Source organism: Diachasma alloeum, unplaced genomic scaffold (assembly GCF_001412515.2).
Source record: "Diachasma alloeum isolate Michigan unplaced genomic scaffold, Dall2.0 Dall_scaffold_78908, whole genome shotgun sequence".
Lineage (NCBI taxonomy): Eukaryota > Metazoa > Arthropoda > Insecta > Hymenoptera > Braconidae > Diachasma > Diachasma alloeum.
This window is the reverse complement of record NW_021683643.1, coordinates 2630130-2643341: the sequence shown is the minus strand read 5'-3', so window position 1 is coordinate 2643341 and position 13212 is coordinate 2630130. Positions and strand designations below refer to the sequence as shown.

The following is a 13212-nucleotide window of genomic DNA, read 5'->3' as shown; positions in this document are numbered from 1 at the left end:
ACACACAGGTGTATAAAAATACAACTGCGTGAAACACACAGGCATATAAAAATGCAACTGCGTATAACACACAGGTGGATAAAAATACAACTGCGTGAAACACACAGTAGTATAAAACTTCAACTGCGTGAAACACACAGTAGTATGAAACTTCAACTGCGTGAAACACACAGTAGTATGAAACTTCAACTGCGTGAAATACACAGCAGTATGAAAATTCGGCTGCGTGAAACACACAAACTTCATGCATGCGTGGAGTGTATGGAGTGTACGGGAGTGATTCACGCAATGGTGCGAATAGTCACGGCCAATAAATATCGGTGCTTCACGTTGAAAAAAATTTCATTACAGTCCGAATGACCTTTCCTATTTCTATTCATCTTTGATTCAGACTACTGGGCTTAGCTCATCAGAAGCTGTATCTATCATCTACCTTATATTGTCCAGGGAGACAAACAAGAAAATCGTCACCTCCTCTTCCGGCTGAATGAAGATAACAGTTGGAATGTGAAAGGATTAGGCGACTCAACTTGGGGGTGGGTTTTTGACGAATATCTCGAAATGTAAGGGAGATCGCGGGTCCGGAAGTCTAAGGGAATTTTCGTGGGAACTTTTTCGAAGGGCAAGTGAGATTTATGTATAAAAAGCTTGTCGAACCCTCCAATATCTAGATTAGATCGTGAGATATTTGTTGAAAACTGACCTTCATGGAAAATTGAGTGAACGCCACTTTGGGGGAAGGTTTTGATGAGTATCAGGAGAAATTACCAAGTTCTTGGGGAGAAATTTGTCGGCCGAGAAGTGAAAATTCACGATCTCTCTTAACATGTTGAACTGATTCTACTCAAATTTCCGTGAAGAATTTTTTAGAGGACGACTAAAAGCTGAACGAATGGTTTAATATTAATTAGATTGTGAGAAATTGACTAAATTGTTGAGTTTAGTCAACGATGTAGTCAATTTCTATACGAATGCGAACTTCTTCCGTAGAACCTATTTCAGTAGCGAAGTGGTAAAACGGTACAAGTCAATTTTGACTATTGACCAGTTTTTAATGAATATCTCGGAATCTAAGGGAGATAGCAAAATTGCTGTTATAACCTGTTTTGTAGAGCCGATGGAGTGCTACACTGTTAAAAAAATTTAATTGAATTTTCCAGAAAATGACCCTGAATTCAATTTAACGGAAAAAAGTCTATGAAATTTCAAGTTTCCCTGAAAATTCAAGGAAATTCCTGATTTTTCAGTGGAAAAACCATGAAGATTCCAAAATTTCCATGAATTTTCAAGCTAAACATAACAATTCAATAAGAAATTGCTCTGAAATTTCAAAAAATTGAAAATTCAAGGACATTTTCGCTTGAATTTTCCTCATTTCCATTAATGTTTATGGAATAATTTAACTGAAATTTAAAATTTTCATGAATTTTCCACGAAAACCACGAATTTTCAATGGTAAAATTCCCTGAAATTTCAATGAAACCGTCACTTGCCTGGAAACTTTAGTGAAAATTTTTTAACAGTGTACAACAAACGTAATTACGAAAATTTCGCTATCTCCCTTAGATTCGGAAATATTCCTCAAAAACTCAACTGGAAGGTAAGTCGACTTAAACCGTTTTACCACTTTGCATAAAACTCTTTGCATAAAAATATTCTGAAATATCGAGATATTTTCTTAGGACTGATGGATCTCCTAGAATGTGAAAACGATAGGAAATTTTGATAAAGACCCTTTTTCTCTGTCGTTCCGCATATCGCATATAAAAATATCCCTCATAAAAAAATTTACGAGCTCTCTCAGATTTGGAAATAGTCTGAAACCTGATCGCCAAGTGGAATTGACTTATCCAGCTCCACCACTGCAGTATCGGAACGTGTAAATATGGTCCTTCCCTCTTGAGATTATTTCTCCTCTTTCCCCAGTTTCTTTTCCACCGGGTGGGCTGGTGATAGTGCTCGAGGGCTTGAAATAAGCGGGGAAGAGGGGTGGCAATCGGTGCCAGGGTATAACCCACGGATAAACCTTACTGCCAAGTGATAGAGCGATGAACGTTATTTTTCATGGGAAGTGGAGTTTGCCTTAACAGCTGAGTTTTTCCGAGCGAAATTGTCGTATCAGAATGTTCGAAAATGGCCTGGCCATGAGGAGGTGAAATATCGATTCCAAGCACGGGGGTAATCCATGACACTCTATCGTCGAACACCGCTGAAATCACAGTTACGTTTTGTAACGCCAGGGCACCAGCTTGAGTTTATAGCACTGTTACAAATTTTCCATTGAAATATCCGGTAAGGGTCTTGGAAAGTTCTAACAAGTAACATGTCCACTGAAATTCCAAGGAATTTTGTTATTAAAAAATTCATAATTTCACGGAAAAATTCGTAAATTATTGCGGGAAAATTAATGGAAAATTAGAAAAATCCCGTAAAAAATTCCTGGGATTCCAAGAATTTTAAAGGAATTCCCTGAAAGTTCAGGGGAATTTGGCAGCGAATATTCATTTTCGATTAAAAATTCATGCAAACTGTGGAATTTTCGTCTTCCTGTCGCTAAAAATAGGAACTTTACTTGAATTTAAATCGAATTCAAGGTGTTTTTCCGGAAAATTCAGCCAAAGTTTTATAACATTGTGGTCTGGGAGTGGAGTCGTTGGATCCGGCTTCGGAAGAAACGTCTCTAGTTTTCAGCAGAGAGTGACAGATTCTGAGAAAATCATGATTTCAAGGTGCATTGCCATTACAACAAGATAATAAATCCGTCAATAAATTTGAGAAAACTGAACAGAAACACCAAACGTGCGGTCAAGTCATCAGTTACTACTGCTGATTATAAACTATCATTTACAGTTATAACTCCAAGATAGAATATTCCCACTTGAAATATTCTCCAAGAAGGGCAGCAACTTGAGTTTATAGTAGTGTTAAAAATTTTCCACTGAAATTCCAAGGAATTCTGTTATTGAAAATTCATAATTTCATGGAAAAATTCATAAATTATTGCGGAAAAATTAATTAAAAATTAGGAAAATCCCTTCAAAAATTCCTGGGATTCCAAGAATTTCAAAGGAATTCCCTGAAAATTCCAGGGAATTTGGCAGCGAATATTCATTTTCGATTAAAAATTCATGTAAACTGTAGAATTTTCGTCTTCCTGTCGCTAAAAATAGGAACTCTACTTGAATTTTCAGACAGACTTGAAATTCCATTGACTTTCTCCACTTAAATCGAATTCAAGGTTTTTTTCCGGAAAATTTAGCCAAATTTTTACAACATTTTGGTCTGAGGGTGGAGTTATTGGATTCAGCTTCGGAAAAGACATCTCTAGTTTTCAAGAAAGAGTGACAGATTCTGAGGAAATCATGGTTTTAAGGCTAAACCAGGATTAAGGTGTTTTGCCATTACAACAAGATGATAAATCCGTCAATAAATTGACAAAACTGAACAGAAATACCAAACGTGCGGTCAAGTCATCAGTTACTACTCCTGATCATAAACTGTATCATTTACAGTAAAAACTCCAAGATAGAATATTTTCAAGGAGTCGCGGGTGTGGGGGGACTGGTAGGGGAATATTCCTAGTTGAAATTTAATTTTTCGAAGGTAATTCCACTTTGGAAAGTTTACTCTGCCTTCCATCAAATTGAGTACAATTCAGAAAATCTCTCTAGAATGAATAAAAATTCCGAGACTTTTGCCGTTCTAGATAAAATAAAATTCACAGATGGGGAAGGGTGAGGGACAGGGGAAATGTTCGGCAGAGGACGAAAATATGAGTGCGTCGAAGGAGTAAAAAATGAGAGATATGAGATGTGATGGTAGGAATCACGGGGCTTTCAATAGAGTCTTTGCAGATCAATCGATCATTTATGGATAATGACTGCATTTGTCTCTCTCCAATGTACCTGAGCGCTGTCTTCCATTGCCCCTCCCTCTCTTCTTTAACTGGAAAAATTGAGGAGGATATAGAAGAGGTCTTGAGGGATAAAAAGAGTGGCTCAGAAAGAATTGGGATTTTTTCCCCAGTTACTCTCCTCTCTCACGTGCCATTCCACTTGTCTGAGGGGCTTGGGAAATTGTAGGGAAATCACCGTGGAACATCATCTCCACACGGTTATTACATTCTCAAGGGCCATTAGCTGAATGAGAATGAAATACTTGAGGGAGTGCCAAGACCGTTGAAATGATAGAATTTTAAGATTTAACGATGAGTGAAATTCGAGCATTTACCTTTCACACTGGCGCAACGTCCACGACGCAATGATCCACAGTGATACCATGAAAACGAGGAGCACAGTGCCCGGACAGATGGTCATGAGAGTCTTTAAAACGAATCTGGTGTTAAAGTTTATGCGATTCAAGGCCCCTATGCTCCTCGATGACGCATCTGTGAATAATTTTGAGTGGAGGAGCATCACACGGCAGATTAAGTACAAGCGTAGAAACATTGGCAATGAGAGGGTTACGTCGTAGGGCACCCATTGGGAGCCCATATCACCACCCTTGTTGGCCAATTTGGTCGTCCATAGGAAGTAGTATTCACCGGGTATTGGATGTACTGCGCATATCCCCAACTCCATGGATATTTGGGATATTCGTTGCCAAGTCATTGCGATTCGCCAATCGTCGGCGCAGTTATCAATCATGAACAACTGAAACAGGTTAATGGGAGATTCAATTATTAGTTACAGCTGTGGATGATAGGTTCACGGAGAAAATAAAATGGTAAAGGTTACTATGTATAGTAAACTTTACCAAAGTTTTGGAAATATTACTGTGGACCTGGTACAGGGAGAGAAATTTTTGGTAAAATTATGCTACCGTTCTGTAAAAGTCTATCATGAGTCATCGATTCCTCATTTCTATCCCGAAATTTAGTAAAAATTGATATGGGATGATCAAATTTTATTCTACGTTAGAGAAATTTTATCCTGATAAAAATAAAAATTACTGTGCCGGTAGAGTAAATATTACTGCACCGGTCGGGTCAAATTTACCAACCGTTCTAGAATTTTCGTTGTTATCTACATAAAAATTATTGGACTGCAAGGATAAATTTGATTATGTCTTAGGATAAAATTTCTCTAACGTAGAATGAAATTTCATCATCATATATTAATTTTTACTAAATTTCGTGATTAAAATGAGGAAACGATGACTCATGATATACTTTTATAGAACGGTAGGATAATTTTTATCAAAAATTTCTCTCCGTGTAGTGGCTAGCATGGAACGCTTACATAGTAAGCGTCGCTGTCAACATACTATAATAGTACATAGTATGTTACATAGTCAGCTCTATTAACATGACTATGTAATAGTCACTCTATTAACATGACTATGTAACTATGCTGTATGCTGACAGGTACATCGTAAGCTTTACTATGTTACATAATCAGCTCTATTATGTTATATAGGAAACTTCACTATGCAAGCTTACTATATTAAGGGGAGTCTACTGTGAGTTTTAAAAGTTGTGGGTTATTGGAGTGAAACTTTTCGTACGTTGACGATCGGTTATATAGATCTGAAAACGAATAATTAGTTGAAAAAAATTTTTTTTTTATTGCTCGTTTGCCCGAAAACGCTTAAAATACCGAAAACAATCCAGGGCCTCCTATTTTTGAGCTACAAAGGATTTTTTTTTTCAAAATTTTCGGAAAAATATGTGGAATAATAATTACGAGCTATTTTTTTTTCAATTCGCCTCTTACATGGGTAAATTTGCTTTTTGTTTCCGAATGGAAGCATTTTTTGTATTTTTTTACACAAATAGTGAATTGTTTTGTATGCAGAAAACCAAAATCAGTTGCGTAGGAGTTAGAATTCCAAAAAACTGGCTCGTAATTGTTGTTCCACACATTGTTGTTCCACTCAAAAATTGGAGGCCCTGGACTGTTTTAAGCATTTTAAGCGTTTTCGGGCAAACGAACAATGAAAAAATTTTTGTTTTGCACTAATTATTCGTTTTCAGACCTATATAATCGATTTTCAACGTATAAAAAGTCTCACTCCAATAACCCACGAATTTTAAAACTCATAGTAGTCTCCCCTTAACATAGTAACGCTTACTATGTTACGTAAAATGTCCTATAGCACATCATGAAATTATTCCAAATAATTGAATACCATCAAGGTATAAAACAGGAGTAGATCAATGTTAGACACAGAAATATCATTCATTCAAGGACGAAAATTTTCTTGTTGTAAGAACCATCGAAAAAAGAAATTATGTTTTTGAATGAATTAATGGATTTATTGAGAGACCTCCTAATAAAGCCCATTAATACTTAAATTAAATTTCCAGTTGCAAAACAAATTAAACAAATACTTTCTTCATACAAGTAAAGACTTTATTAGTTACAAATGCGATCATTGTTTAGATGGCGAAGGAAAAGAATTATTGATGTATAATAATTCTCTGGTTGAATCAAATAAATTGTTTATTCATTGCTAATTAATTATCTGCTTCTAATGAATGCACTGTTTATTCCATATAATTAAAGCTTTATTATTTAGATAAATATATAAATTTCGAACAAAAATATTGTAGAATTTAATAGAAAAATTTTAAATGACGAGTTGAATTTGTTCAATTTTTTTACAGAGATTTTTTTTTAAGCTTTAAGCGTCTTGAGTTTATGAACGCATCAAGAGACAATCGCAAATTTCAACCGGTTATTTTAGAAATACTTCCTCTGTTCATACCGCCATTTCTATGAACATGGTAGGCATTCCTATGTAACATAGGATATAGTAAGCATTACCGTGGGACATAGTAAGGATTACTATGTAGAGAAAATTGAAAACCCTTTTACTACGTTACCACAGTAATCTCTCCTATGGTCATGGTAATGTTTACTATTTAATTCTCTCCGTGTTGGGGTAAATGTTCTCTCATAATTTTGGAATGATTTTCTGTGGAAGGAAAAACTATTGTATTTTCTCATCCGAAAATTCCTTATTGCTAATGTTGGCCGAAACTTGTGTATTTTTCCTGTTCACCCATCCACAGAATATTCAAAATGAAAATAAAAATGCCATAAGGGATACCGCATTCGGCAATGCTCAAAGTCCAAATGCTCAGCGAGCATTCAGACGTGAGACGCTAAAGGCTGACTTACGTCGAAAACTTTTCGAATAATTCTCATCCTCGCCCCTGCCCCACCATTCTTACTCTTCCAAAGCGTCCCTCCCCTTTCAACATTAAAAAATACATATATAACCCCCCTGGGAGTATGGAATTTAGTAAAAGCATAAAACTCGTAAAATTTCACCATGAGAAAACCGTTCATTTCATCCTTTACTCTTTTTACTCAGTTAAGCTAAAAACCACCATTCTCCCAAGGCGCTCTTTGTTCGTCTCACTTCAAAGTTTTCCAGTGCCCTCTTTGGCTCACTCTGACTCTCCCCAACATCCCCTGGCTTTTCTCCCGCCCATTCTCTCAGCAGCGTCATCCGATGGAACTTTTCATCCTCGTATACCTCCCCTGCACCCCGATAAGACGCACACGGCACTCTCGCGCCAAAAAGGAAATAGAAACAAGTAAACTCGGTGTACTTTTACCCGCTTCTCCATGACTTTGGGTATTTTCTCAGCTGCAGAATGACCGTGTTGGTCGTTATCGTTGGAAATAATATAAATCATAATGTCACCTCGGGTGGATACTTCATCGCAGTGTGGAAGGACCTGGTGATTGTGGTGATTTACTCGTTAAGTTTACTTCTCCGGGGGTTTCTAACTGGACTTTGTTCTCATTTTTCATGACTTTCAATGTATTTGAGATGTGAAAGAATACGGGTGAGCGAATGGAGAGAACTCTGAAGGGAGGATATCATTTTGACAATTGTAAAGTTAATTCGTAAATTAATAATAGTAATAGTATAGTGGGAGTTGATCCAAAACTAGAGAGAAAATGAAAATGCTCTAATGTAGAATGATTTAATTGAATGCTACACTGTTAAACATTTTCGTCTGAATTTTCCGTGTCAAACCCCGAAATTTTTATCATGTTTAATTTATACTGAAGTTTTAGGAAAGCTTGTCATTGAAAAATCAAATATTCCGTTGATTTTCAGCTCGAATGATCTGAAAATCAATAGAATACTTGATTTTTCAGTGTAATTATTCCGTGAAAATTCATAAAAATAGGAAAATTCAGGGAAACAAGTAAATTTCATGTCATTTTGTTATTGAATATTCATGTTCCATTGTGAATTCAATCAAGTTGTGAAATTTCCATCGAACTCCTACTGAAAAATCAGGAATTTCCTTGAATTGCACCTAAAACTTGAAATTTCATAACCATTTTTTACTTAAATCTAAAGGAAATTTCACAAAATTTCTAACAGTGTAATTATTCCGTGAAAATTCGGAAAAATCCGGGAAAAATTGAAAATTCATGTCATTTTGTTTCTAAATATTCATGTTCCATTGAACATTCAATCAAGTTATGAAATTTCCGTCTCACAGCCACTGAAAACACATGAATTTCCTTGAATTCTACCTAACACTTGAAATTTCATAACTATTTTTCACCTAAATCTAAATGAAATTTTTAACAGTGTAATTATTCCGTGAAAATTCGGAAAAATCAGGGAAAAATTGAAAATTCATGTCATTTTGTTTCTAAATATTCATGTTCCATTGAGCATTCAATCAAGTTGTGAAATTTCCGTCTCACAGCCACTGGAAACACATGAATTTCCTTAAATTCTACCTAAAACGTGAAATTTTCTTAACCATTTTTCCCCTTAATCGAATTCAATGTCACTCTCCCGAGAATTACTACCACATTTCCATGAAATTTTTGAAAAATTTCTAACAGTGTATAAACGACTCACTGATACTATTTCTCCTGCAATGCTAGATCTCCATCCCACCACCTTATTGGTATGTATTTTCCTATATTATGTATATAAGTGTAAAATTGCTTCTTGAAATATCCTGCAATTATTCGACCCTATAATTAGCCTCGGCTGTTGGATCTCTATTAGATAAATAACAAATAGCAAACTCGACTTCCTGTTCGTCTTCAGTTTGACTTGTTTCCTCATTCTTCGCGGCCTTCAATATTCCTCCAATGCGGAACCATCCCCATCCTCCTTAATACATTAACATCCCTTCCTTTATGCCTTCCCCCCGCACATCCAGCAGAAGGAGTGAACCCCCTAGGGCAAGCATGAAACGGAGAAGTTGAGTGGAATTGACCATAACTTCTTCATTGATATTCTTTATGATGCTTCTACCAGAAGAGAGTTATGTGAGTTATCTCCTTGACTGAAAGTTTTCCGTAGTTGTGTACAATAACTTTCGGGTCGGATGAGCCATCTAATTCTGAGAGAGAGAGACACAGCCGTTAAGTGTTCATTGACATGATCAGAGACAAAGGAGCCAGAAAGCTACAGAAATGATCCTGTCGATTCGTTTTTCCATCGTCCCCGAGACGATGGTCTTTCATTTACGGAGGTGAACAAACACAGAGAAGAAAACATTTCACTTTTCAGAGAATTATCCCTCATTTTTGGGGAGCTTTGACTCAAACTCAAGCTGCCCTTAACTCTTAAGTGGTCGCGTTTTTCTAGCATCTCCTCATTCTACAGTGGCACCCTATTGCACTGAGAGAAAAATCTGAAGTTCGATTTACCCCAAGACCCCAAGACCTTAAAAATTATTGGATATTTCCCGAATATTTTGCTGCATAGCAACAAGAGGGATCAGTTTTGCAGATTAAAATTCCGGATTTTATTGCAAAACTGATCCCGATCGTTGATATAGAGGAAAACTTGAGGGAAATATCCGATGAATTTTGAAGGTCAAGGGGTATTCGGAGGACAATTTCTTCAATTCTGATTTTGGCCGATCAGCGTGCAGTGTTCGGGGTTGCGGGACACATTTCACCAAAATGTGAGGAATATCTGTCAAATTCGTAGAAAACAATTGAGAGACTACAGGGAAATTATCAGTCTAATAATTTCCCTGCAGCCGGGGAAATTATCAGTGTGAAACGGGTCACGTGATCCCGAATAGTGCACTCTGATTGGTCAAAATCAGAATTGAGGAAATTGTCATCGGAATTTTTTTATCGAGATTTTTTCATTAAAATTCCACTCTCGACTCTTCACGACTACCATGATTGCAATAGTTTTTTGTCCGTCCATTTTCCGACACTTCGCTGTCTCATCGCGCCCCTTTCTAAAAATGTGAATAGACCCGGGACTTCATAAAACCGCTTCGTATAACTGTAGAGTAAACTATGAGAAATTGCACCAGTGACGACGCTGACGTTCCAGAAATGGAATTAGTTTTAAAACTGTTCCCCCACCACGAACCCTCGCGAGTTTGGAGAAACCACTTTGCCAAAGGTTTTTCAGGAAATAATAAAAATCATCGGTCGACGATAGCACGTCATCGACAATGAGATTCATCTTTCTATTTTGTTTCTGATTAAACTGGCATATCGGAAATTCATCCAGCTGTGAATTCATTGTGCCTACAAAAAGATCATCAATGAAACCAGCTCGTTACAGAGAATAATAATAGAATAATGGATAATCATTTTCAAAACAATTCTTTCTAGATTGTTTCCATTAAAAAAGCAAATTGAGTTCAATCGAAGCGCGATGAGCAATTTGATGAAAAAATTTTGCGGTTTATCAATGGAAAGGGGTTGGGGAGGGGCGAGGGAAATTGATACCGCCGCGATAATTAATTTTGTTCACCACAGTTGAAATTTTTTCTCGTCGATGGTATATTAAAAGAATTCACGTGTCATTTAAAGGCACTTGTATACGAAGAGAAAAGGTACGAGAAAATTATCCAGAGAACCACGACGAATTTTACACGGAGAAAATAATATAGTAGAATATTATTATATTATAGAAAAATTTCAAATAAAGAGTTTCATTTGTTTATTTTTTTTAAGAGTTTATGCCTTCAGCGTATTGAGTTTATGAACGCATCAAGAGGCAATCGCGAATTTCAACCGGTAATTTTAGAAATACTTCCTATGTGCATACGACAATTTTGCATTCACGTGGAAACTATTTCTATGGACATAGTAGTGATAACCATTCCTATGTAACATAGTAACGATTACCATGGGACATAGTAAGCATTACTCCGAGGATTACTATGTTCCATAATAAAGCTTATTATGGAACATAATAGTAAAGCTTATTATGGAACATAGTAATCGCATAGTAATCGCATAGTTTACTATGGAACATAGTATGTATGACTATGGAACATAGTAATCGCATAGTAATCATTACTATGTTCCATATGCATTACTATGCAGTAGGCATTACTATTAACATAGTAATCGCATAGTAATCATTACTATGTTCCATAGTAATGCATACTATGCTCCATAGTAAAGCTTATTATGCTTATTATAATAAGCTTTACTATGGATCATAGTAATCGCATAGTAATCATCGGAGTAATGCTTACTATATCCCATAGTATTTCTCGTAATGCTTACCAGGGTACATAGTAACCATTACTATGGAACGTAGTAAGCATTACCATGGAACATATTAAATATTACCATGTGACATAGTAAAGATTAGTATGTAGGGACAGTTAAAAACCCTTTACTATGTTACCATAGTAATCTCCCCTATGACCATGCTAATATTTACTATTTAATCCTCTCCGTGCATAGCAATCTCTCCTATAGCCATAGTAATGTTTACTATTTAATTCTCTCCGTGTAATATACATTTTTTTTAAATTCACATTTCATTCCTACGACTTGAATTAAAATTTCGCTGCACAATTACTTTCCGCACAGTAAAATTTGTCGCGATTTTCAAGATACATTTTATTCAACTTTTCTCTCCGTGCCCATGTAGCACTGGTATTTCAACATGAAATTACGAGTAACTAGGGGAGGCCCAAGGGGGATTGCGCTCGTAAACCCATCTACCCAAAAACACGTACTTATCTCCTCCCGACCCTCTACTGAATCGGCTGTAATGGCCCCGTAAAGATTCAAACCCCCACCCAAGGGCCCTCGGGCACGTGCTGACTTTTGTCCACTCGCGTACCACCGGGATTTTACATTAACTGCATGGCCATTCCTGCGGCTGGCACATCCCGTACCACTACTACTTGCTCCGTTACGCTTACACCCGGTGACTACGCGTGAACGTACACACGATTCAGTAGGTACGCGCGGAAGCGTTGATGCGGCTAAATTTTCAATTTCATAACTCACTGCGTCATCCTGCCTGGGATTTCCCGGCAAGGGCGGAAATTGTTCCCGGTCGATTCCTCTTTGAGATCTTGATGCACAGAAAAAAAAATCGGTGTTAGCTCTTAAGTGGTCGCACAACAAAGCAATCCCCGACGTTTTTAGATTTTTTTCTCTTCACAGAAAAACATCGCGAGTGAAAAATCCATAAAAATTTGGATTCTGACTCTCAAACTTATCAATCACATTAACAATTTTTTTGGGTTATGTATTTTGACGAATTATTAACGGAAAAAATAATATAAAAGGTCGGTCACAAAAACTCGAACTAATACTCGCAAGAATATTTTAAAGCATAAGAACTTTCGAGAATTGAGAGAATTAAGCGATTGGAGAAAATTACTTGTCTCAAGTAGGGTAACCAAACCAATGGGTAGGCACCGACCAAAACATAGACGATTTCACCTTTTTTTAAGTATTCTATAAAAAATATAATAAAAATTGTATTACAAATTTCCATTTTCGATAATAAAACGAATGTGCGCGGAGAGAAATGTTCAGTAAAAATTACAGAACTCATAGTTCGCACACTGATTACAGAAGCGACTCGGAGAATTTAAGTGACGGTATCGTAATTTTTCACAGGCGATTCACAGGTAACAATTACGGAACGCTCTGAAAAAATTTCGTGATTTTACGTAAAAATTACGTGATAGTTCCGTAAAAGTTCCTACAACCACATTTCGCTCCGGAATTACGGAAAAGATACATAATTTTTATTGAATATTTCTCTCTGTGTGTAATAATACGATGATTGTCTTATTTTTTATTGATTGATGATACATTTTGAACGTAAAAAAAAACAAATTTTCGCGAGGTACAGTGTTGGCCCTCAGTGGCGGTGTGAGTAGTTAACACAAAAAAAAAATTACTTCTCATCAATACAAACTGGTACTTGGGGGAAGTTCATTTTTGAGAAGTTCGAAAAATACTCGTCTCAAGTACATTTTAT

General features: G+C 36.4%; 1 protein-coding gene across 1 annotated transcript in view; it reads right to left on the bottom strand.

The window, feature by feature from the left end:
• Positions 1-13212, bottom strand: part of LOC107047753 (small conductance calcium-activated potassium channel protein 2) — a 163847-nt gene that overhangs the window by 16138 nt on the left and 134497 nt on the right. The window contains exon 6 of the mRNA XM_015270581.1: positions 4231-4652. Coding sequence (XP_015126067.1) covers positions 4231-4652 — 422 coding nt within the window. The remainder of the gene's footprint in view (positions 1-4230; positions 4653-13212) is intronic.